Source organism: Botrytis cinerea, chromosome 3 (assembly GCF_000143535.2).
Source record: "Botrytis cinerea B05.10 chromosome 3, complete sequence".
Classification (NCBI taxonomy): domain Eukaryota; kingdom Fungi; phylum Ascomycota; class Leotiomycetes; order Helotiales; family Sclerotiniaceae; genus Botrytis; species Botrytis cinerea.
The window spans coordinates 602,554-627,996 of NC_037312.1; the positions used below are offsets into that span (position 1 = coordinate 602,554).

Genomic DNA, 25,443 nt, shown 5'->3' on the forward strand with positions numbered 1-25,443 from the left:
GCACAACATAACGGGCCCGTAGCGTCTTGCTTAGTTGACCTGCTCGATTAAAATTGCCTGGGTTCGTTGATGACGGTTTCTTCACTTTTTTGGCGAAAGTTAATTTTTGATATCTGGTTTCGAATTTTCGAGATGTTGGGTCTTCTATTTGAGGGTTTCTTACGGTCGTGGGAGATATTCACAAGTCGATAGGCGGGAGACTATTTTGCTCGTTTTGTATTCTATGACTTTGGATGAGATTTTCTGGCAATCAAAAATATGTTATTGCAAAAGATATCGAAAGTTCGTGATGGAATCGGAAGGGGGAGGTTGCCAAGATGTGGGGGGGTATCGCTAAACGTCATAGATTGTTTCCTGACGATCATTGATCATGGCATTTTACAATTGCCATGAATATGAAAAGAAATGGACTCGATTTCGAGTTAGCGGGTTCAACTGTGGGTCTACATAATAGTCGCTGTGGTAACAAAGACAACTCCTCTTCACAGTTACCGCTAGGAGCCTTTCGACGTATGTATGTTATGATATTCTCGGGATGTCATTAATGGAAATCGCCTAGGTAATGTTCAGATCGGCTTCATTTCACAAGCAAGTTCCTCGCGTAAGCCAAAAGAACATTAGAGATTGTAAAATGGCTATCTGAATAACTTGTCTTATGATCTCAAACCTACGCACTTCAACAGCGGAGTTTTCTTGGCCAACGAAGCGTGCACTCATTTATATCCTCCTGATCTCGACCATACCAACCAGCGCTTTTACAGAGTCTCGTGCCCTTCCTACTACCATCCATTAAAGGCAAAATCTGGCACACGAGACCAAAGGCGAAGTCAGAAATGCTGAATAAAGAAAAAAAAAACCCCCCTCATGAACGGTTGATCTTCAATATCCCATATGCTCAGTATTTAGAAATGAGGCAGTCGGTTATCATCTCCTTTCTATTATCACCCCCGGCTTATGTGAAAACGGCATCAAAACCAATAGCTGATGCGAAAACATATCAAAAACTCGCATTCCAATCTCAACGTTGATTTCCCTCCAAAACAAATCACCCAAATAAAGTCAATCAAGATCAACCTTCTCTCATCTCCGTCTGAGAATTTGCCTACCAACCACCCCCCAATTAAGCAAGTCCGTCCTTCTTGAACTTTCGCTCAATAAGTTCAGCCTTGATCATTCTTCCAGTATAATTAAAGAACCCAGCTTGCAATTGCAACCATTGAGTACTCCTATGCTTCTCCATCAGGTACTCCAAAGTTTCGCAATCTTCCGCTGACCATATTTTATCCGGTCGAAGATGTCCCTGCGGATTTCCATGACCATTTTTCTGGCCACGCTCTTCCTGTTCTTCATCCTCATCATCTCTATCTTTGTCAAGTTCTCCATAAGACTTACGCTTCTTTTTCTTTTCTTGTTTTGGAACAGATGCAGCGGAACTCTTAGATTTGGGTTGATGGTAAGGACAATCTGGTGAGATGTAGATTTCCTCTTCCGTATCTTCGTTGTCGGCTGGTGCGGTACACTTGGTCTTCTTGTTCTTCTCGACCTGCTTGGGCTTTTCTTCTGCCTGTGCCTCTTCCCCTTTGTCCTCGGTCTTTTCTTGTTCTTGCAACAGTTTGTATCTTGCTACCACTTCTTTTTTGCCGGTCCCCAATTCCCCAGAAATTTCCTTCCAGGTCTTGTTTTCCTTCTTCATGGCCATGAGTTTGGAGTCTTGTTCTTTGGTCCATTCATTCCCGTCGACAGGTTCTACCTTCTCATCTTTTTTGTCTTCTTTAACCTCGATAGATTCTTCGGTAGCCTTTTCGGTAGGTTTATCGGAAATAGAAGGGGTCTTCTCTTTTGAAGCTGTGTCTGTGACTGTGGTGTCAGCGCTTGATTCCTCGAGTTTAGTAGTAGTAGATTCTGGGACATCCTCGCCTTTGGATGTTTTTTTGACATCTTTACCTTTCTTTTCATCCTTACCCTTGTCCTTGTCTTCCTTTTCATTAACTTCGACCTCGATAATAATGACTTCCGGTTCGGGTTTCTTGTCTTTATCTTTATCTTCGGTGCTTGGGACGGCAGCTATTGCGATGATAACATCAGCTTTGGGCTCTTCACCCTTTGGTTTCGACTCCTCAGCCTTCTCCTCGACCGCCTTCACCACCTCTTCTTTGCCCTCTCCATCTTTCTGCAAAGTCAATGCATGCTCACCCTTATCACCATCATCGGTCTTCTTAACCTCACCCACTTCTGCCTTCTTCTCATCCTTCATTTCCTCCTTGTTTTCTGCCTTCTTCTCCGCCTTACCCTCCTCCACAACCGTCTCCAATACTTCCTCTGAAATCTTCGCCTTAACACTCGCACTCCTGCTTCGCCCATGCCCGTTTTTCTTGCTGACTTTCCTCACAACCAGCATTTCCACTTCTCCCACCATTCCATCTTGTTCGCGATCCTCCAGAATAACAATATTTCTCCCATTTTTATCCTTCGTAGCTGTTGCTCTGATACGACTATCAGTTCTCTGGCGCGTGGCTGCAGGAACAACAGTATCCGGATTGGGAGAATTGATGGAGAGGAGTGAGCCACCCAGAACCCAGCCTGTAAAGGAGACGTGGATTTTACCCTTTGTTTTTGGTTTTGCGAGAGCACTGGTAAGGGCAGGCTGGGTGGGAGTTGGTGATGGTGGTGGCATGTTGGTTGCTGCAGAGTTTTATTCAGGTGGTTGTTTTCTTCGATTTCAATTTTGGTTATTAGTTGAGATGGAAGATCGAAGATGAGATAACACCTGTTATTGCCAAAAGCAAGAGGATGAAAAAGATTTCTCATAAAGCTTCGTTGTATTGAATGAAGCGTAGTAGAAATCGCGCGACGAAGATTGTCCCAAGAATTGCTATCTCGAAGATTATTGCAAGTGCTATTGTCTCCGGCATCAAAATGCGGGTCTGAGTTTGAGAAAGATTTTGTGTTTTGATTGATGGTGAGGTAGCCAAGAAAGAGAGAGTTGAGAAGGGTTTTTGGGTGAATAGAATTATTTATTCGTTACTGAGGCAATAAAGATTTTCATTCAATATTGTTGCGAAGAAGAGACGGGAGTAAGGTGTTTACTAAAGTGTCTATTCGTCTTTTCTTTGCATATGGTTGTTGTGGTAGAGTGAAAAGGCCATGGGGTAATTAAAAGGAAGTGGAAAATTGTGAACTGAAATATATATATATATAAATTGCTCTTGGTATTTAGAATTCTTAAACTTGTATGCCTGTCTAGTTATGGGTTGGAAGATATCGGCCGGGTGACGAGCAACATTGATTGAAGTTTTTGAAAACAAAAATTTATATGTATCTTGTGAAGAGTGATGAAAGTGAAGTTTGGACAAGAGTGAAAGAAATTGCAACCTCTATATGAGATATGGAATATAAATACATGTGGAAATCATGATTTTGCCAATTATAAAACAATTGGTGTCAAATATCAATAAGGAGGATAGAGTTTCCATAGAGAAGAGGCAGAGATATAATTTGGGATGGCTACTTCATTTGTGTCATGAAAAGCTGTTCATGAAGGACTGTATCTTCTTCAGACTCATTCATGATCTTTTTCGCTATTTTAGCATGTTGGTAGTAACACCTGTTGAGATGTGCCAAATGGAATATAACATAGCCAAGAGGCCATCTACCAATAAGCTGGGCCTGCCAAAAGCCATCAACTGAATGAAGACTCTAATATCTAGAGATATCCCCATGAGACACTGTACTCAATGGAAATTCATTTCATGACAATGATAGACTTTGAAGATCTTTAGGGCCTGCTAGTTCGCAGAGAGACCTGAAGAGTGTTGAGATTAAGCATTGCGGTATTTCAAATTGGTGACGGTGTACTTACCAGTGTGCTGTATAAATGGAAGAAATCACACTGGTGTCTTCCTTGAAATGGGCTGTTTTGGGTGATACATGAAGGTTTGGCTCGATACCAGTTGTTCACCACATATTACTACTGCCTCTGTTGTTCTGTCTGAAGCAGTGAAATCGACGGGTAGGATTTCATCACTTCGATTCAATGAACCAATACTTTGGGGAGCAAAAATTCCGGTGTGCCCATTGATCAAGTCGTCCTTCAAGTTGTCGTTCTGATTGTCGTTCTGAGGATTGGAGGACTGTGGCCGAAATGTAACAAGTGACTGCTTGACTGTGGTATATACTGCTTTGAGATCAGAATCTCTGTATGGGGCATCAGAATCCGGATCGTTGGCCTGCAAAGTCATTCCTTACCTGGAAGCTAATTACAACTCAAATGACCGAATTCGTACAATATGAGACGAGCTATTCCAGCGCTTGACAGAGATGGTGAAGGGCTTAACAAGGGCGCAAGCTCGTCTACTGCAATTTAAGAGGGGTGCTTGGAGGAAAACTTGACATGAGGTAAGATGGTTGTCTCAATTTTGTTGGTCAAGGCTGATCGCCAACGAGCACAACAAACTGGGATGTCGCCGTTGTGTAAATCTTCTCCAAAATTGGCAATGTCAATTCTCCGCCGGATGACAGCTGTCATCATCGGCCTGTTAGATGATCTTCTTAGACATTTGGTATACTCATGATTGGATGTGTTCGAGATGAATAAACACGCGGTGCAGATCAGTTCATAGGAGCAAGTATGGAGAGGTGCCAAAACTATAGTAAATTCATTGGACTATGCAGGCTGGATCTGTGCTCTTTTACATTAAGGCGAAATCCCCGAATAAGTAGGAAGGCGGGTAGCAACTGAGACACTCCGGCCTGAAACATCTTTATCTCATGTATATAAGATCTCGTATGAATTGGACTGAAAGTTAATTATGAGGAAAAGTTATTCCACAGAAGATCCCTTCAGCTTAATTTACATACTTCAAAGCTCAGGCATTTTAACTTGCATAGAACGTTCCGTCATAGCCGGATATTCAATCACATATCGATATGAACATGGCAAAGCTTCAAATTATCATCGCAGCAATGATCATCAGGTGAGAGCCAACCTTTCATATGAGCCAAGCCACCTTTAAAATTCCCATTAACTTGCGTTCTCAATCTAGCAGTGCAGGTTTCGCAGCTCCCCAAGATGACCAAACACAGGGGTCGACTTCTTGCTTCACATACATCACAATTGCGTCAACCAGTATGTAGAGCTCAAATATGACCCTATGACACTGTTAGAAACCTGAACAGAACTGACCTATGATGTGCAGGTTTATGCCCATCGGAAACTTCTTGTCCTGCACGCCCGGCATGCGTTGAAGTTGTGACTAACACGATCACTTTCCCAGCCCCAAACACAGCATGCCCTACTACACCCACAGTGACGGCGTACCCAAACTTTTGCACAGATTGCGGAGAAGGATGTTCCACAATCAGCGAGACTGTCACTACAACCTTGGCAGCATGAGTGATTCTTCGAAGAGAGTGGGTCAAATAATCTGGATTATGATTCAACAATGGATGATCTTCGATATGGAAATCCTTAGGAGAATACTCGTAAAAGCTCAAAGTCTGGAGAGTGATCTGGTCCATTGAGACTCATGCTCAAGGATATATGGGAAGGAGGATTTCGTATCACTTAGGAGTGTATGGCCATGTCATGATTGTGGCTGTGATGAATCTATAGCACAAATATATTTGTCTGGAGTTTATAGCTAGAAAATAGCGAATTGGAGCAAAGCACACGCGCTTTTGAACCAGTGGTCCAGTGATACCCCAGCAATATCATCAGCGACGTAGTCAATTGATTTGTTGCTCATCCACTTGGATCACTGAGCTCTCGAGCATACTTGAGCTCTATGAATGCGAATATTTGATCATTCATTGTCACTCCAAGTATCAATAACCTAGTAATGACATGAATTGTGTCTGGCGGTAGTTATCTAATTAGCTGGAAATCTCAAGGTAGAAGTTGGATGTGAAGCACGTAGTCATTGACTTCTGCTTTGCTTAGTAATACTGGCTGTACTTGATTGGATGACGGCACAGCACGTGAATTCTCGCTAAAAGGTCCGAACTTTTCCCCACCATAATTGCAATTTCGAAAATTTTGATTTCCAAAGTTATTATCGACAAATTTACGCCAAACCTCACCATTAGAACTTTATCAATTCTACTGGAAGACTGTCATCATGTCTAAAATCACAGTCGGTATGTTATTGTCTTTCGCAGTTCGCCAGGAAGAATTCCTCTATCGAGAAAATTAATTGGCACAAATGCTAACATATTCGCCTCATAGCCGGAGTGCGTACCAACGTACAAAGTCTTCTTGAGTACTCTCTCGAGACCAAGAAGAGAAACTTCCTCGAGACCGTCGAGCTCCAAATCGGCCTCAAGAACTATGATCCCCAACGTGACAAGCGTTTCTCCGGAACCGTCCGTCTCCCAGTCGTTCCCCGCCCAAACATGAGCATCTGGTATGTCCACGAAGTCGAAAATAAATATTGTGGGAGGCAAAGGCTGATTGATGGATAGCATTCTCGGTGACCAACACGATATCGATCGTGCCAAGCACGGTGGTGTTGACGCCATGTCCGCTGATGACTTGAAGAAGCTCAACAAGAACAAGAAGTTGATCAAGAAGCTCGCACGCAAGTACGATGCTTTCGTCGCTTCCGACACCTTGATCAAGCAAATTCCCCGTCTCTTGGGTCCCGGTCTTTCCAAGGGTTTGTTTTATCCGTTTCCTATGTTTTATAATTTTTACTAACATCTCTTCTTCACAGCTGGTAAATTCCCAACCCCAGTCTCCCACAACGAAGATCTTAGCGGTAAGATCAACGAAGTCAAGTCCACCATCAAGTTCCAATTGAAGAAGGTCTTGTGTATGGGTGTTGCTGTCGGAAACGTCGAGATGACTGAGGACCAATTGATCTCCAACATCATGTTGTCTATCAACTACCTCGTCTCTTTGTTGAAGAAGGGATGGCAAAACGTTGGCAGCTTGACCATCAAGGCATCTATGTCTCCACCCAAGCGCCTCTACTAGATTACCCTTCTCTTTACTGAGCAAGTGGTATGCAGTGGGATCATTGCGAGTAATTAAGTAAATAAAAAAAAACTCAATACAAGCAATGAACGTTCTACAGCCAAATACATTTTTATTTTACTGAGTGATATCGAGGTTTGAGATGACGAACAACTTGCGATTGAATGTATACATTATGATGGCTATTGTGACTATTAACACATGTTTGATCTCATAGTTTCTTTTATCTCTCTGAATCTATTCATTATGATTGCTATTATGATTATATTGATACATAATTGACTTATACATAATTGACCTCACATAGTTTCTTTTATCTTTATGAATATATTTATTATAATCGCTATTATGATTATATTGATACATATTTGACCTCACATAGTTTCTTTTATCTTATGGAAGTATTTAGTATAATCGCTATTGTGACTATATCAACACATGTTTGACTCCACGCAGCTCCTTTTACCTTCAATTGCACGCATCCGCGAACACTTAAATACCTTGTTCCAAAAATCCGACTGCTACATGTTCAGAGGCTATTTTCAAGAGTCCCAACGTACAACTTGCGACACAGCTGTAAATCAAACGCAACTATCATTGATTGCACGAAAGAGAGCCCCCTGAAAGCGCACAACGCATAGCAAATTCGCAAATGTTCTGCCGGGTCTGAAATTCCAGGTTCTTGGCTCTAGCGTATGGAGAAGATGCAATGGTTGTTTCACGGACGAGTACAACATTTTCCTGAGCACATATTCCTAAGCGTGCAGAGCTCAATGGTATGATTGCTTTTGGAGAGTAGGTTGGAGAGTAGGTAAACCGAGGGCGAATACCCTAGCACACACACATACACAGCAGAGATACGCGGAAAGCACAACCTCGAATATCCTTCACTCTTGCACGCGAGATTTCACATCACGGAAGATCACTCGCTATCATACTAATAAAAGTACTATACTCACCACATACACACGGCAGCCACAAAGCCACGCACGCACAGAGATATTTATTGGCTGGCCTTGATACAAGCGCACAGAGCACATATATAATAGATCCATCATAAGAATCCTTTTGGCAGGACCGTTACTCACGGCGCGCCTTTTCTTTTTCGCAAAAGAAACGGAGCGCACCGAGTGTAACAAATAGTATGTAGAGACCACCCCACAGTCAAAATCCGATCGAATCGTCGAAGACGGCTGATAAGGAAGAGTGTTCACCTTCATTCAAGGGGGCCGGGAACGGAAGAAAACCCAACTTTTACTTCGAGAAGTAAAGGATAACCCTCAGCAAGTCGCCGTAGCGAAGCCCCCATGTAAATGTTATAAGTATTAATTATAACCTCTACTGATGATGAAGAAGAAAGAAAGAGGGATTGCGGGAGGTGAGCGAGATATTTATATGCAAAAAAATCTCGTTAGCTTTTTTAGCGCGCTTTCCGGTGCATTTTGCCCTGTTTGCTCAGTAATCTGTCCACGTGATCATCCTGCGCCTCTGGTGGTGTTGGTTGGTATCACGTTTTGTGTGCGCCGACCGGTGCTCCTCCAGAGATCTCATTTGGGTCCCAAGCACATTACCCTCGAACCACAAGCAAAAAGCACACATCAGCCTCATACTCAGACAAGCAAGCATTCATGTCATCATCCCATTCCGAGTCCCGAGGGAGAGGTTCCTCCATATATTGAAAACCTAGACAACTGCTTGTCAATGTCTGGAGATCCAGCCCCAAAACAAACTCCATGTCGATGCCAAAAGTATGCCGAGCTGCACCAATTCTTCCAAAATGTTACGCAAGCTTTCCCAGCTCTTCTCACGTATTTATCTTCCACTTTTCGTTTCTGCATCGCGATAATGTTCAACGGCGATGCTCCATCTGTCAATGGACACCTGCTTTGACATAGTATGCTGTTATCCGTTCTTCCATTGTGCAATTCATCCCAGTACTTGGTCAGAATCTCTCTCTCGTTTCTATCCTTCACTCGTGGTGGAGTTTCGATTAGGCCATCACAACGCCGGCATGCGAACATGGTTCAAACCTTCCTACAGCTTCTTTGTGTTGTGCCTTGTGGTAACAGAGTGCGCTCAGTCGCGCTCTCATTGGCTTGACTCGTGGATTTGGCCTTTAGGTGAAATTGGGTATGTACACCCGAGCACAAAGGCCCCCGAAGAATTCTCCTACGGAGTAAGCAAATCCCATCCATTTAATAGACCCAAGTAGTACTTCAACCCCCCTCTTTTGGTTCCACGACAAAGAATCGGTACACAGCACCCGGGTGCCTCATTGCCAAATTGGTCTTGGCTTATATTGTCATTTGCTGCCACTGCTTTTCAATTTAGAAGTTCTGGGGATTTTAGTTTTTTTTTTTACGATCAATTGTCTAGCGCTATCGAATCCTTCACATCAATTACTCATTTCAGGCACGAGGTATGGCATGGATTGGGTGATGTGATCGCTTAGATCCAGTTCCTCTTTTTGCCATCTCTCACGGTCCAGTGAATCGGTGAACTTGGGTTACTAATGGCTTTTGGGCCGATCGACTTATTAGTAAAAACTATATACATACATACATATTTCCGGTGTAGGGGTTTGATGTGACGCCCTTTAACTTGACGACGCACGCCTCTTGTACAAGCACACCATATTTGGTTTCCTTTCTTTTAACACGGCATATTATTCTTACCTTCCCGGATTCTGCACATTGCTATTTTTTGAGGAACCTGACGACAAGTTATCATCCCACGTACCCACGATCTTTTAAGTTTCCAGTTCACCTACCCACGACAATAAATGGATATCGAGAAGAAACCTGTATCTTCCCTCTCGTCCTTACATATACAGGAAGTTCACAACCCCAATTGCGGATCTGTTGGAGTGCTTTGACCACTATCATATTGGTGGCGGAGAAACAGAAAAAGCTTAGTGAAGGTGCTCATCAGGTTATCCAAAACAAACCTCACGTAGATAAATTTGAATTCCGGCAACATGGCAATGAATCAAAGAAACGGTGGCTCTGTTGGGGAACTTGATACCCCATTAGAAGGTGAACGTCAAACCCCCGGGCACACCAGTCAAAACGGCAATGGCAACCCCCACTATTCTTTACCTTTAGGGAATTCGTTAGAAGAGGCTCCGGAGGTTAGGATTGAAAGGCTAGGTAGACAAAGGCCAGAGGTCTTCAAGTCACTATGGGCGGAGATTGGATTTGTATTTTCAATTTCAATGTCACAGGTGCTAACCGTGAGTTCTTTCAACAAAAAATCTATCTCTTGGTTCATCTTACAGACTCTGACAGTGGAAAAGGAATACTTTGTTTCTGGTTTCACAGTCATACTGCCCACTCTGGTCAGTAGTCTAGGAATACCATCAGCCTCGGCGACATGGCCCGCCAGCGCTTTTTCGCTCACTCTGGCGTGCTTTCTTCTGGTGTTCGGCCGCTTGTCAGACATGTATGGATCGTTTCCAGCATATGTAGCGGGTTTCATTTGGCTTGCTTTGTGGAGCCTGATAGGTGGGTTTTCAACTGATCTTATAATGCTCAATTTCTGTCGGGCTTTACAAGGGCTGGGTCCAGCGATGTATCTACCTTCAAGTGTAGCTCTCATCGGTATCATATATCGACCAGGCCCACGGAAGAACTTGGTTTTCGCAATTTATGGAGCATGTGCACCGCTGGGGTTTTTCGTGGGAATTTTCTTCGCTGGATTGGTAGCTGAGTACACCCATTGGGGCTGGTGGTTCTGGATTGGCTGCGTTCTCGCAGTCATCACAGCCATCACGTCATACTTGACAATTCCTTCTGATATTGCCAAAAAGCGGAAAGTTCGCGAGGCACGCCAGGGCACGGATGATCAAGTGAGAATGGATTGGTGGGGTGCAGTTTTTATTGTCGTGGGACTGATTCTCTTTACTTTCGCCATCATCGATTCGGCCCATGCACCAAATGGCTGGAAGACACCCTATATCTACGTTTTATTCATTGTCGGGAGCTTGTTGCTTTTTGTTGCTGCATACATCGAGATGCACACTAGGCAAGCTTTAATTCCGAGCTCTTTTTTCAAAGTTCCCTCCATGGTACCGCTTGTCTTTGCACTTTTCTTGTGCTACGGTTCTCTGGGGATATTCTTGCTCTATGCCACATTCTATATGACTGGCGTTATGGGTGGTACCCCGTTACAGCTTGTCGCGTGGTATGCACCAATGGCTTTAGGCGGCTGCATAATTTCTACACTTGGTGGCTTTGTTCTCCACCTACTACCAGGAACGGCCCTTATCGTCACAGCTGGAGTAGCCTGGATCGTTGCACCATTGCTATTTGCTATTGCACCGTCAGGCGCCAATTATGTAAGCTTTCCCCCGGATATTTCTTAATCAGAGGCTGACAAATCGCACAGTGGGCATATATATTCCCTTCCATGATATGTGCAACAATTGGTATCGACATAACGTTCACAGTGGCTAACATATTCTTCACTACTTCCTTATCGGAATCACAGCAGGGTCTTGCTGGCTCCATGGTGATGCTCATTCTACATTTGGGTATTGCAGTTTGTCTTGGATTTTCAGATATCATCAACACTTACACTTTAGATCGTTTGGGCTTGAGACAGAGTTATCACGCAGTATTTTGGTTCGAAGTTGCCTGCGCAGGTGTTTCATTGATAATAATGGCACTCTTCGTCAAAATCAAGAGAGCAGAGAGTGAATTGACTGTCGACGAGAGAATGGCGGCGATGAATGACATGCAATTGGATCAATCGACGACTGGGGCGAGAAACATGGGTACGGACAGTGCAGATGGTGCAGATGATGGAAAGTTGAACTGATTTCTCACGCGCCAAAAAGCATGCTATATATCTGGATCTATGAATTTATGCGAAGTTAATACCCTCAGGTCGTTGGATTTTAGGAGTTTGTGGATTAGAGCGAGATGAAGTAGAATAGAAATGCACTACTCCATTTTTTCCTATGATGTGTTTGAGCAATACTTCGGGATATGCGTCACTCGGTCAAGAGTTCATGGCCTTGAATGATTCTAGAATGATGAGTAATCGTCGATACAACTAAAACCTTCCAAGGGGATGTTTCCCGGCAATCGCTGACATATCATTCCCCAGCGTTTCCTCATACGGCTAGCGTCCGGAATCACGGATCTTGTCTCATTCCGACACTCGTCAACCTCGAACGGTCAAAGATACATGCTCATCCTGACATGGATTTTCTTCTCAACTGTGGCATCAATCTCATTGAAAACGGCATGAGCAGATGTTCCGCTGCTCACGACACTTTCTATAATTTTTTCATTCAATCTTTTGTGTAGTTGAAGACCAACATGAACCTGCGGGGTTCCGAGCCTTCCGCTAGTGCTGATAGAGACACACCAGTTCCTACTAAATTAAGGCGCTCATGTGAAGCATGCAGGACATCCAAAGGCAGATGTTTACCAAGTGAAGATGATCCTACTCGATGCGCAAAGTCAGTCACCTGAACATCAAGGGGATCTGAAACTTATTGACATACCTGTAGGTGTCTGAAAAGTAAGAAGAAATGTGTGTTCTTGGAAACAAAACCTCGGCCGAAGAAGATGAGATCTTCTAGAGTGCAAGTTTTTATCCTGTTCATTGGAAACTTCAACACTGACCAATGACCAGGCGTGTTGCAGAGATGGAACAAAAGCTTGATGGGATTTTGAATCTTTTGGCAGCCAAATCTCAAGCAGAGCCTCAGCCTAATTCTAGCTCAGCACCCGTATCTCCCCCGGAAAATATGCCGTTGGATCTATCAGAAATGTTTGAGCTTTCTTTTCCGTTACTACCATTGGAGAACACGACTCCCAGACCATTCCAACAAACGACGTTGCCTACAACTTCAGATGTTGGCTATGGTGGCTTGCATGATGTTATTTCGAAGGGCATAGTCAGTACTAAAGAGGCTGAAGATGCACTAAAAGAGTTTGCTAGTAGAGCTTCAGCCTTTCCGTTTGTGCTTCTTCCTCCGCGAAGTTCTCTAGAAAGCTTGAGGCATGAACGACCTATTCTTTTGCTTGCAATCCTTGCGAATACAAGCCAAAGCAATCTCCCCGTGCAACATCTTCTTGAAACTGAGCTACGCGAAACAATAGCTAGCCGTACAATCATGCACGGAGAGAAGAGTATCGACTTGCTACAAGGAATACTATTGTATCTCGCTTGGTAAGATACCACACCTCTTTACATAATTACAAAAGCGGTTTGGTCTAACCAGTCTAGGTATCACTATCACTATAACCCGGAGAAAGAAAATCTATTCCAGCTTACCCAAATGGCAAATACTATGGTGATTGATCTTGGACTTCACAGACCAAAGCTTGGCGAGGTACAATCGAGCTATTCAAACACCCTTGGCTTTGAATGCCCAAAAAACTTCACCTCAGCTCAGATAGAGGAAAAAAGGACTCTTGTTGGATGTTTCTGTCTTACATCATCGTAAGTCTCCAATCTTCATGTGGACTAGACGGTAACTAATATTACTGTAGAATTTGTCGCATTCTGAGGAAGGCCAATAGTCTGAAGTATCACGACTATATCGAACAATGTTGCCAAGTATTATCGGAGGTCAGCGTAACCGAGACAGATAGACTGTTGCCGTTTTTCGCCAGAATTCATCGACTTGGCGAAGAGGTCAACGACGCCTTTGATTATTCCAATCATGGAGGGCTTGCTAATCTGGATTCTGTACGAATTGAGATGTTCAATAGAACTTTGTCTCAACAATTTCAGGATATCCAAAGATACTTTCCCGCCGAAGCTTGGAGCAATTGTGAGTAGTTTGTCTTATATTTTGGATTTGGATTGTATTAACATATGTAGCCATACTAAGAATATCGTATGCACATCTCCGTATATATGTTGCGGAGATAAGTCTTAACGTCGTTGCATCGGACTCACATCAATTCATGGCGACTACGTCACCAAGCCGAACCTCCTGGTACCATTCTTCCTCAAGAACAGAAATGTTGATTCGCTGTCTGCAAGCTGCAAAGGATTATCTTGATATGGTGTTATCTCTCACAACCCGCGAGTTCTGTCGTCTTACCGCACCAAACTACATAGAAATATTCTACGCCCTCCTTGTCCTTGGAAAATTCACCGAAAGTTGCGATTCTCCCTCCCTCGACGACGGCCAAGTTCGCCAAGCCGCAAACCTCCGCTTCTACCTTGATTCTTTGGATGAAAAACTCGGCAATCTCCTTGTATATAATGATGGTCAAGCTCAACGAAACAGTATTTGGAATATGAAGCTCCTATGTCAAGAAGTAAAAAAGTGGCATACGCGAGTTGTTTCTGGAGCTTCGGATTCCGATCAAGTTATGAATCTCTCATTTACACAGATCATACCATCGATTCAAGGACTTTGTGGCGATCTGCTCACTTCGATGGCGGGTTTCAACACAGGCGAATCTTCGCCATCTGATATTATGGGTGATTGGATAGCATTTATGGCTTCTCAGAGCAATGTAAGGTCGGGGTGATATGGTTATTTTTGCTACAGAGATGTAAAGTAGATGTTGGGTTTCGCAATTAGGTTGGCTTGATGCAAGGAGTTTCTCGCGCTGGGAGGAGAAAGAGGCCAACTTTCTCTTTGAATTATTGACGCACAATCTTTCAGGGTTGATTGATTTTTTTTTTTTTTTTTTTTTTTTGTGATGGAGCCGGCATTTTGGCGTTGGACTACTATAGAGCATGGCTTGTATATGTATGTGTATATTTATATGTATGTCAGACTGGGAATATTGATAGCGTTGGAGAATTAGTATTTGGCGTTGAATGATTTTGGGATTGAAGAATAGTAGGCATGGCATCGATAAGCAGATACTGCCAACTCTCAACCTTTTTTTTTTGCGCAATTTTTAACACATGAAAACTCTGTGGTGGGTGGATGGATTCCAAATGTATGGTAACGAGCAATGTAATGAGTAAAATGATGTTATGTTTTGGGAGGCGGGGGTTGAGTTATTAGGAGGTAGATGATATATATATATATATATATATTTTTTTTTTGATTGGTAACCCCTTACTTATTATATGTAGATGCAAAATATCAATGATGAGGAAGTGAACTTTCAAGATTTACATGAGTGTTACATGGGTGGGTTGATTGATACCTTCTCATATCATCAAAGAAAATGAATTTCAGCATCCCTTTTTGCACTTTACACTTTACGCTCCCCCCTCCCCTCCCGGCCCGGCCCGGACTCGTTCTGATGCAAATCCAATCGCGGGTTTTTGTTTTCTCACTTTAATTTAAAGTATGGGAAGGAGAAAACGAAAGGGTAGTTTAGTTTGCCCTGTTAGTGGATGGAGATTTGGGGGAGGGGGGGGGTTGACTTTTGACTTTTTACTTTGATTGTATCATACATACATGCAATGTGAATACCATCACATGATTTTAATTACGAACTCCGTGCTCCTGCCCTGGTTTCATGTCATGTCATTTTGTCTCGTCTTTTCTTTCCGATTCCATGTCCCCCTCTTCCTCTTCCTCTTCCTCTTCCTCTTCCTCTTCCTCTTCCTCTTCCTCTTCCTCTTCCTCTTCCTCTTCCTCTTCCTCTTCCTCTTCCTCTTCCTCTTCCTCCCTCCCCCCCAACCACAATTACCCCCCACACCCCCCGAATTTCACCTCGAGAAAACATTCTTGACAATTGCCCCGCACCCAGATCACATGCCAGATGGTGGTTTTTGCACAGGCGGTTTGGGTGTAGACGGCGAGGGGACAGAGTTTGCCGAGTACTTGGAGGGTGTGTGTGCAGGTGTAGTGGTATTGGTAGCTAAGGGTAGGGTTGGCGGGTTAGTTTGGGTTGGATTGGGGAGGGGGGAGGGGGGAGAAGGGCTTACTAGTAGCACATTTTGAGTCGAGAGATAAATTGATGATGTGATGTGGTAGATAAAGCGCGAAAACTAATCTTCTCTTACAATTCAATCTCTAGCCGAGTTTGAGATATAGTAAGCATCTGATAGGAAATACGTGCGTATAGTTGGGTGACGTTCCCGAGGGGCAGGAATCACAGGGAGTACAGTAGTAGTAACAGTATATCCAGAACTTCTGGTGTGCTCATCTGCTCGTAGCCAGCTTGAGCTTCCATCAAACTGTCTTTGAAAGCATGCTCTCGCGTTAAATACCATCCCATGATTATCTGTACTTCCCAAAGGTTGTCGATCATGTCGTACATATCATATCATTCCAAAACCGAGATATCATATCATATGTGAAAGCCTTGCCTGCTGTTTCAAGAACTCTCATTTGCCGTGCCTTTGCCGGAAGAAAAATTTGCTACTTGCAGTTCTGTATGTATGTATGTATGGATGGATGGATGGATGGATATATGTATGCAAGTGTGTTTTGGGCCGGAAGCAGATTTTGATCGGCGGGTTGCACGAACATGTATATTTTATAAAACAGGAACAAGAAAGATTGGGGGCTGCGGAGCCTCTCTCTCACTATAGGTTGCGTGCCATTCGAGGACGAAGGGACGGCTACTTGCCGATGAGGAAAAGGAATAAGTCAATCGGATCATTTTGTCTAGATACTTTGTTTGGCTCGATTTCTCTCTGGAGGTTTGGAGATGAGAGCTGCAGAAAGTAGATAAAGCAAACGGAGTAATGAACCTGCTTTACTGGAGAGTATAGCTTTATTGAAGTAGACAAGCTCCACATATCAAAGAATTCCAATCAATCAATCAATCAATCAGCACGAAGATGCTCTCTCCTCGTCCAAGAAAAAGGAGTCAAAGAAAGGAGTAGCGAAGTAATTTCATGCAAGTTTCCTTCACCCCAAACCCTCTCACAATGAACATACCAAAGGAAGACCGAAAGTAAGCAGCAAGCAAGCATCTAGAACCTCATTCGGAACCTTGCACAAACCTGAAACTCGCGTAATTTCCTCTCTGAACCGTGGATCTACACCGCTTCTTCCCTTTCTCAATGGTTGTTGAGCGAAGAGGGCGCAGAATGAAGTGTTTTCTCTGATTTGATCAAAGGGTGGCTGCATATTTCATCGACCGAATTGTGAATCGTGTTCGTGCGTGAGGAAATGAATGTGCTGGCACCACAAACGAAATAATGAAGTTGTGAAATATAATGAATGAAATGCAAAAATGGAACAATTGGGTGTAGTATAAAAGATCGATGCTTATTTATTCATAACTGTTTTTGTGACTTTTATGCTGGGGTTTGATTGGACAATTGACGTTTGTTTTCGAGGTCTGTTCTTACGAGTACAGTGCCTAGAGCGATGGTTTGTATACTACCGGTAGGGACATACATCGTAGGGAATCGTGATAAATGTAAATGCGTAATGCGTAAATGCTGTCCAGTAAGAGCGGTGAAGAGGGAGGGGAGAGACTTTAGCCTCATCTTATGTTTAGCTAAACTTGTATCTATCAGTTGCATATGCATCAAGGAATGAAGCCAGTCGGAGAATTTCCATCCCAACGATTAATATCCAAATGGTGAAAGAGCAAGCTTCACCTGTACTATTTATGGCCACCTGGAAGCTACGAGATCGGTTGGTTGGTTTGGTGTGGAATTACGATGGATATTTGGACGGATCGAGTATGGCTTGTCATTAGCTTGTAGCTTGTAGCTTGTCATCGTGTACTGATTTATCTCCATGGGTTCACCTGCAAGGAACTGAATCTCCAAAAAAAGAATCTTCCACAGTACCTGGGTTCTATTCTCTTTCTATCTTGGAATGTGGAAGCTAGACGGCTATTGATAGAGATTTGCGATAGACATCTACATGGTAGGTAACACAAGGTAGAGAGCTCGCAGAAATGATTGATGGGTTCATTATCAACTGTAGATACTTTCTTGGAATCGTTTTATCAATTGTGAGGATATACAGCATCTCAGCAGCTTTTCTAGTGGTGATTCGAGAACTGTTGTTATACACAACTACCAACTCATCCTTTCATAACCGAGTTTACCCCACTACATATACACACATATACGCACATATACGCACATATACACACACTTAGAGCATAATCATAACCATAATTATCTTACATGGCCAAACGAATTAATCCATTCATACATTAATCCATCATACACATCATACACATAATCAACGCCCCAATACCAAAATGGCATCCCAAAATTATTCTACCCGTCTGTCGTGTACATCGCATCAAACGGGAACTCTTGAGCTTCTTTCTTACCCAGACAGCAGTCTTCTCCGTTCCATTTCCCTCTAATCTTCCACGCTCCTTCCTCCCTTCTGCCTTCCCACTTCCCACTCTCTCTGTGCTGCCACGTATCTTTGCAGGTCGCTCCATCCAACGCCAAAATATGCAAGCACAGGCGTTCCGCAGCTAAAAGATCGTAGCTTGTGCATTAAACCCTCCAACTACATTGCTGCACGACGGGGGAGCGATAATTCCAAGTGTCTAAGTGTGTCGGGGTAGTGCATGGTACTTCCTTTGTACGTTTCCGTTCGAAAAGAGAAGAAGAGGTGGTTTCCATCATCGTCAAAAACTCTTTCTTGATCTTTCCACGCTTGCGTTTTCTGCATCTCTTCCAACTTTCTAGATCTCGCAAGAATTCCAATTTCTTAGAATGTTGTTTTAGGAACTTGGATCTGATTTTCTTGTATACGCTCGTTTCAATTGGGAACCGCACTTCCCTCTCTTTTGATCCATCGGTTCCGTTCGAGTACACAGAAACGTCTTTTTCTCCTTCTTCCTTTTTGCCGTTGTTCTCCCACATAAACACACGAAGCTCCCTTGCAACATTTCTCCTCAACCCCCCTCCTCTTCCCAATACCATCTGTGCAAAACACATCTGAGAGACGTCCATCGGTCACCGCCTCTCTCTCTCTCGTGTACAAAGATATTTTGTTTCAGGTGCAATTGCGCCCGTCGAAAAGGGAGTCGAAATGTTTTGTACTTATTCGAATCTCTCTCTTGACGGATTAAAGGGTTCTCGGTGATTCCTTCGTGTGTTGAGCCTACTACTAGGAAGGTCAAGCACACTTGCAATTGGCTACCGGGCCATCATTGCTTCACATCAGTGAGAGCTTAATTGTATTATATCTGGTCAGTGAATGGGTCAATCGTCTGAATTGATCTTACTCCCACGGATCTGGGGGGGTTTTGTTTGGCTGAGCATGTTTTGTTCTGACGAGTTGTAGTATACTTTTGTGTGTAATGTGGACATCGTCGTTGATTGATTCATTCGACGTTGGGAAATATACTAATTATATTTAAAATTGTGCTCTCGAGAAGTAGAGACGAGAGAAATAATTCAATTGGATTCTTCCGTCCTTTCGATCCTCAGTCTTTGATTGATTCACTCGGCTGGGCGACTTCATCTTCTTCACACGCTTCTTCAATTCTCCACGATATTCCAATTTTATTTTGCGCTTTGTCCACACACGATCAAAGCATTTGGGCGCACTCGAATATTGGAGTCGACTACAACATTGTGAAGGTAGGACTGGGAGGACGGCGATTGAGAAGAGAGGATTTGAAGGATCTCGTCGTCGAATTCTTTGCTGGACTGATTCTCTACATACGAGTCCCCCAGAAGATCCCGTCATTGGTGCTGTTTAATTGCTACTTTATACATACTGCCTTTATTTTTTTCACCACGACGCGCTCTCTGTCATCCCACAACCAATACTATATCGAGCCGACTCACAATCCAGCAATTGATTCTACCGCGAGCCTTCTTCCTCAAGAGCCTCTGCTTTTGCCTCTTAATCTTTTGTACAAATTTTCACACCAACGTCCAAGCAATCCCACAACCACCAATCATCACAATGGCATCCTCAGAGGTCGACACAAAGTTCCTCGGCCAATTTGCCAAAAATATTCAATTGGATCATCCACTGCTCGCTCAAAACTTATTTCAGATTCTGGGAAACCTCACCATGCTCTCAAAAATGGTCGTGAAAGCGCGAAAACTCAGACGCCTCGACACAACCCGTGATACAAAGTCCGTCGAGCTATACACTCGAATTATTTGGTACGCGAAAGAAGGTTTGAAGATTGTAGAACAATACGTCCTACCTCTCGTGGCAGGTTTTGGAGAGTTAAAAGTCCTTGTTTATAAGTTGAGGGCTAGTTATTATCATCTCTACGTTCTCTTCCACAATACTCCTGCGATCACTCTGAGAACTCCCAAGATCTCTACACCACCTGGTCTGACTTCTCCACGTTATAAAGAAAAAGGTAAAGGGATCGGCAATACCCCACCACTTGACCCACATCGTCCATCCAGCATTCAACTAACACATGCTCTCGAAGGCGGACCCGTCGGCGGACCACCCGGTCTTTCTCTTCCACCAGATATCACGGGAAGTTTTCTCATCCCCGCCCTTGATTATCGCCCCTTCGCAACCCAATGCTTCGAAGACGCATCCATCCTTGCTGATCGCCAACTATGGGGTTCTCACCCCCTGCGTCTCTCTGTAAAAGTCGAATACACAGCATTTATATACGATTGTTTGGATGAAGCCAATCGGTCGAGAGAACTGGCCCGGAAGACAATCAATGAAGTCTACAATGCGGATGAGGGAATGGACGATGATATGTTTGAGGATGCGGCAGAATTAGTGAGTATTCTGGGGAAGATGATGAAGAGGGGACTGGGGACAGGCACGAGCGCGGGAACTAGTACGGTGGGTGCGAGTGGAAGTGACGAGGGTACTTTGAGGGGGAGGGGAGGGGATTTGGAAAGAACGCCGAGATTACATGGGGATACATTACCGCCGATGCATAACCCAATTTGAGACATTTCGGACCGATGACGAGAGAGTGGCTCTTTGGACCGTGCTGCCACTACCCATGAGATTTTGCTTTTTCGCTCTTTACACAAAGATCAATCACGTCACGAAAGATACCCCCGATTCGAAATTTTACCAAGTATGAGATCCAGCTCTCACAGATTCGAAATGAGCCAAACATCCCAACCCAATCCAATCCAATTCAAAGAACAAGAAGAAACACAAAACACATAACCAGGAGAAAAAAGAATCGACGTCTAGCTTCGTTGTTTGATTAAGCTACTGCAAAGACTCTGCGCGCATATATGTATGATAATGACGGTGATGAGTATGATATTTTTGACAACGGGGAAGAAGAATCACATGTACGATTGGTTGTTTATTGGATTGTTTGAATAATTATATACCCACGAATGACGCGACGGGCATTGGCATTGGCATGGTCATTTGAGTGAGAGCGTGGGTTTGCTAATGAGATAGATAGATCGTGAAGTTGAGTTGAGGTATGGGGTTGGGAATGAAGTTGTTAATATAATGACGATGATGATTTTGAAATAAGCGATGAGCTAGCTGGTGAATATATGTTTGATCTGCGTGAATTGCTATGTGAGAATGGGAGAGAGAGGAAGGATAGAAGTATGAGTTGAATACCTACCTATCTATCTAGCTTTTTCAGATTTCTGTGTGTGGATATGTAGTATATCATATCATATCATATATCATCCTTGAATCCTTGAATTCTTGATGGAATAATACAGCGTTCGAACTCATACATATAGAATATTTTCTACTTAGGTATCTAAATTACAATGTGAATCGATTCATTCATTCATTCATTCATTCATTCATTCCCACCAGTCAAATCAAACCAAACCAATCTCCTCCTCCTCCTCCCTGCTCTCTCTCCCCACTCCTCATCTATCATTTACCCCTCCCTCAACTAACTCATAATTTCGAACCCCCCCTCGGTCTTTCCAAGCCAGTTTCTTCCAGCTCGTTCTTCATCTTCATCTTCGCTTGGTAATTCTTGACTAGTTGTCGGATGGAAAGATCGAGCATGACATCTTCACTGCCACCAGGGATGCGGGCGCCGGGGATTTCGCGGAAGATTCCTGGGAGGATGGTGGTGTTAGTTTTGGGAGGAGGGGGGGGAGGGGGATGAAAAGCAAAATGGATAGGAAGTAATCAAGAAAAACAGAACAAGAAAAAAAAAAACAGGAATAACAAACGTTCAACCACCTCCCCCATCCCACTCTTCGTATATCCATTCCCGCCAAAAAGCAACACCGCCGTCGACGCACAACTCTCCAACACCATGCCCGCCTTTGCCTTCGCCAACGCCGTCAAGCCCCCCAACTCACGATTCGCATCCTCCTCTCCCAACCGCGTCATCATCCACGTAAACCCTTCGATCCACGCCCAGTGGCTCTCGAGCTCGGCTCCGCAGCGCGCCAATCGATTTCGCACGACCGGCTGATCCATGACCGGTTTTCCAAACGCCTTGCGCTTCATCACGTATTCGAATGCTTGACTGAGCGCCGTGCGCGCGATCCGGTTTACGGAGATGGAGATGCTCAGGCGCTCGTGGTTGAAATTCTGCATGATGTATTTCATACCCGACCCTTCGGTTCCGATGAGATTCTCGCGCGGCACCCTCACATTATCTAACTCGATAAATGTCGTTCCCGCAGCCGTCTGTCCGCCTACTTTTATCCTGCGCATCGTCACCCCCGGATGCTGTAGTAACGGCACAATCAAAAGCGACAGACCTGCTGGGCCCGCCCCGCCCGTGCGAACAGCCATGGTAGCATAATCAGACCAGAGACCGTTCGTGATCCATTTCTTGGAGCCGTCAACAATCCATTCCGATCCATCATCGCTCTTGCGCGCTGTCGTTTCGATGGCGCTGACGTCGCTTCCGGCGCCGGGCTCGGTAATCGCAATGCAGATTCTTTTTTTGCCGGTGAGCAGATCGGGTAGGAAACGGGCTTGTAGGGCTTGGGATCCGAATTTTAGGATTGGGGGGACTCCGAAGGCGAAACCGGTGGTTATGGCGCCGGAGGGGCCGAGGGATCCAGATCGATGCATTTCATCTGTGAAGATCAGGGTGTGCATGTAGTCGAATTCTTCGACGGGGAGATCGCCGGGGAGGTGAGTGATCCCGAGTTCCTTGAGCCATTTTACAGGGAGGGGAGAGGGAAGATTGGGGATTAGAAAGTTGGCGCTGACGAACTTTTGGTAGAGATCAACTGGACGTGTTAGTACTAGTTTTGTTGGGTGGAGATTTATGTTGGAGATGTATGATTGGGGATTAGATTGAGAAGAAGTATGTACCTGGTACATCACCCTCTTTTTCCCAATCTCCCGCATCACCCAGCAATTCATCCACGAGCGCTCGACACGTTTTTTGCCATTTCCGATGCGACGCATTGTAATATGGAGAGGGGAGACCCATGAGCCAAGGAGGCTCAGAGAAGGGAATTGGGACTGAGGAAGACATTTTCTGGGGAACAGATCTCAATACTGCGTGATGTGGAAATCCCAAATGCTGCCGCTGCGAAATTACATGAATATGGGGAGGCTATATCGAATAATTGGAAAGGGCATGAAAGTGTTAAGGAGTATGGGGAATTAGCGTAATGCGGGGTGGAGGCGGGTGTATTACCGCATGAGCCGAGGCTTTCAAGGGTAAGTCAAGGAAGGATTGATTGATGTAATCGTTGGTCTACGAGTAGACTCACGTGAAATGGTTCAGGAACAAAGATTCTCTGTTGTGATATTAAATGTTGAAATTCTTGTCAAGAGCAAAACGTCTACAAAGATAATAGAAGCCACTTTTGGCAGAAGCGGATGCTCTTGAATAAAAGTAAAAGGCTAAGGATGATTCAGTCATCTAGCTTCCTGTCAAGGTAGCGGTCGCGAAAGGACGGCCAAACGATGTTTCAGTGACGGGAGGCTCATAGCACAAACACAAATGAAACAATGCATGAGAATTTGATTGCAGAAGTTTTCACAATCAATTCATTTGTATTTATTTACATACATGAAGACCTTGGGGCCACTCTAGTAGTGAAGAGTCTTTCGTATTTGTTCAAAAGTGATGGAGACTCTATAAGCTAAACTTCCATCTATCTCTACTGATGCCATGATCAAATTGGCTTTATATTTCGAGAAAGACGGATACCCCTTTTGTAGCTCTCTGGCGCTCTATCAGTTACTTAATTCTATGTGCAAGGACTAAAATGTAATGCTAATTCAATCCCTCCTACCTTACATTCCTCGATCAAATCATCCATCCTCGAACATTTCTGTTCAGGATAACAATCTCTCCAACTCAAGCTGATGTACTTGAGATCTGGAGCATATATTTCCTTCTCTCTGACCAATGCCATGACTGCTGCAGATGCTTTGTGATTATAAAGGTAGCAGTCTTTCAATGTGAGCTTTTGGAGACTCCGAGGGATGCGTTGTAAAAAGGCTCCTATGTGATCAGTTTTAGTATTTTTTGAAGGTATTCCTCCAATCCGATCATAAAGAATAAGCCCAGCGCTCACGACTATCTCCTTTAACTTTGTAAAGTTTGCAAATGAACAGGGTCGACTGACGAACACAATGTCAAGCAAATAGTAGTTTATGTATTCTTTTGACACTCTAGCTTCAATGAATTCGAGTGTCTCCTTACTGGCCATCAAGCCTTCAATCATCTCAATGGGATGAAACAGAACCTTGATGCTGTGGTGCCCAAACGAAAACCTGCGAAGTGATGAACAGGCGCTCAGGAGTTTTCTAAAATTTTCAGCGTGCAACACACTACGTTCAAATCGCAGGTCCTCGACTCGGGAAGTAAATGTTTCGGGAATGCTGAAAGAGGTTGCCGGGAAAAAGTCATTGGCATCTTGAACGACAAACTTTCTAATTGATGACAATTCAAGACGATGTACGATCTTTGAAAGCGGTACATCTTCGTGCGAAATGTTCTTTATTGACATGGAGGTTACATTGGACATAGAGTATGGCGAGATTTCATGTTCAGATGCTCTCTGCTTTATCTGAAGTGCTACTGCGCGTGCAAACAGAGGGGCGAAGAACTTTGCAGTAGGGTCAATGCTACCTGCATTTCCACCACGATTAAATGTTCCCTCGGACATATGAATCTCCTTCAGATTGGGGAGAAGACAGGCAATGAATGCGAAGACACCGTCACTGCCCGGTGCCCTGCTATACCTCAACCCCATGATAGCTGTGTGCCAGAGTTTAGCTTGCTTTTTGCTAGCGCTGGCCTCATTGACCTTGGTTAAAACGAGATCCCATAAGTCGGGAGCGGGATTGGTATCACCTAGATTGCGATGGAATGTTCTCCGGATCTTTTCGAGATCTGCACGTAGTAACCATACACATTTGAAGGTCTTTGTAAATCTCGCAAGATCAGGGCGATTGACTATAGTGCGAAGGAAGAAGTAGGGGCAAGGACCTTCTGGAGAATTGACTTCACTCTTTTCATCGAAGGTAACTGCAGAATACAAATGAGGCGTAGCAAGTTTATTCAGCAGATGGCAAGTCTTGCAGAGCTCGCGTGCATCGCTAAAGTCAGATAATTCGATGATCGCATTGAGAAGTTCGTTGGCAAGAGCGAGAAGTGGCATCCTGAAACGTTGCTTGATTATTCGAAGTTATCTTGAAGATTTCAAGGTAGAATTTGCCAAAATGATCTCAA

The 25,443-nt window shown here is 44.0% G+C and overlaps 8 protein-coding genes across 12 annotated transcripts; 5 read left to right on the forward strand and 3 right to left on the reverse strand.

The window, feature by feature from the left end:
- Positions 1-873: 873 nt before the first annotated feature.
- On the reverse strand, positions 874-3,144 carry BCIN_03g01800 (hypothetical protein). Of its 4 annotated transcripts, none has more exons than XM_024691774.1 (3): positions 2,194-3,144; positions 1,945-2,064; positions 874-1,851 (listed from the first exon to the last, which is right to left on the reverse strand). In XM_024691774.1, the coding sequence occupies exons 1-3, from the start codon at positions 2,672-2,674 to the stop codon at positions 1,121-1,123; spliced, it is 1,332 nt and encodes a 443-aa protein (XP_024547544.1). In that variant the 5' UTR covers positions 2,675-3,144; the 3' UTR covers positions 874-1,120. The 4 variants fall into 4 exon arrangements, with proteins under 4 accessions (XP_024547544.1, XP_024547547.1, XP_024547546.1 ...); XM_024691775.1 differs by having other exon boundaries at positions 1,918-2,064; XM_024691772.1 differs by having other exon boundaries at positions 1,945-3,144.
- A 1,648-nt stretch (positions 3,145-4,792) lies between these two features.
- BCIN_03g01810 (hypothetical protein) lies at positions 4,793-5,843 on the forward strand. 2 transcript variants are annotated; one of them, XM_024691776.1, is made up of 3 exons: positions 4,793-4,973; positions 5,043-5,125; positions 5,196-5,843. In XM_024691776.1, the coding sequence occupies exons 1-3, from the start codon at positions 4,927-4,929 to the stop codon at positions 5,390-5,392; spliced, it is 327 nt and encodes a 108-aa protein (XP_024547548.1). In that variant the 5' UTR covers positions 4,793-4,926; the 3' UTR covers positions 5,393-5,843. The 2 variants fall into 2 exon arrangements, with proteins under 2 accessions (XP_024547548.1, XP_024547549.1); XM_024691777.1 differs by having other exon boundaries at positions 5,046-5,125.
- Positions 5,844-6,027: 184 nt separating this feature from the next.
- BCIN_03g01820 (hypothetical protein) lies at positions 6,028-7,277 on the forward strand. The gene is made up of 4 exons (XM_001559268.2): positions 6,028-6,135; positions 6,224-6,401; positions 6,460-6,653; positions 6,711-7,277. Exons 1-4 carry the CDS (start codon positions 6,117-6,119, stop codon positions 6,971-6,973), a joined length of 654 nt encoding a protein of 217 aa, XP_001559318.1. The 5' UTR covers positions 6,028-6,116; the 3' UTR covers positions 6,974-7,277.
- A 2,190-nt stretch (positions 7,278-9,467) lies between these two features.
- Positions 9,468-11,969, forward strand: BCIN_03g01830 (hypothetical protein). The gene is made up of 3 exons (XM_024691778.1): positions 9,468-10,205; positions 10,269-11,309; positions 11,360-11,969. The coding sequence occupies exons 1-3, from the start codon at positions 9,951-9,953 to the stop codon at positions 11,789-11,791; spliced, it is 1,728 nt and encodes a 575-aa protein (XP_024547550.1). The 5' UTR covers positions 9,468-9,950; the 3' UTR covers positions 11,792-11,969.
- A 73-nt stretch (positions 11,970-12,042) lies between these two features.
- BCIN_03g01840 (hypothetical protein) lies at positions 12,043-15,051 on the forward strand. Its single transcript, XM_024691779.1, has 6 exons — positions 12,043-12,440; positions 12,492-12,566; positions 12,617-13,156; positions 13,214-13,429; positions 13,480-13,763; positions 13,814-15,051. Exons 1-6 carry the CDS (start codon positions 12,298-12,300, stop codon positions 14,473-14,475), a joined length of 1,920 nt encoding a protein of 639 aa, XP_024547551.1. The 5' UTR covers positions 12,043-12,297; the 3' UTR covers positions 14,476-15,051.
- A 3,350-nt stretch (positions 15,052-18,401) lies between these two features.
- Positions 18,402-21,350, forward strand: BCIN_03g01850 (hypothetical protein). The gene is made up of 3 exons (XM_024691780.1): positions 18,402-19,038; positions 19,134-20,175; positions 20,251-21,350. The coding sequence occupies exons 2-3, from the start codon at positions 19,764-19,766 to the stop codon at positions 20,733-20,735; spliced, it is 897 nt and encodes a 298-aa protein (XP_024547552.1). The 5' UTR covers positions 18,402-19,038; positions 19,134-19,763; the 3' UTR covers positions 20,736-21,350.
- Positions 21,351-21,482: 132 nt separating this feature from the next.
- On the reverse strand, positions 21,483-23,383 carry BCIN_03g01860 (hypothetical protein). The gene is made up of 3 exons (XM_024691781.1): positions 23,064-23,383; positions 21,959-22,978; positions 21,483-21,841 (listed from the first exon to the last, which is right to left on the reverse strand). Exons 1-3 carry the CDS (start codon positions 23,227-23,229, stop codon positions 21,675-21,677), a joined length of 1,353 nt encoding a protein of 450 aa, XP_024547553.1. The 5' UTR covers positions 23,230-23,383; the 3' UTR covers positions 21,483-21,674.
- Positions 23,384-23,793: 410 nt separating this feature from the next.
- On the reverse strand, positions 23,794-25,441 carry BCIN_03g01870 (hypothetical protein). The gene has a single exon (XM_024691782.1). The coding sequence runs from the start codon at positions 25,370-25,372 to the stop codon at positions 23,954-23,956; it is 1,419 nt and encodes a 472-aa protein (XP_024547554.1). The 5' UTR covers positions 25,373-25,441; the 3' UTR covers positions 23,794-23,953.
- Between the last annotated feature and the right edge of the window lie 2 nt (positions 25,442-25,443).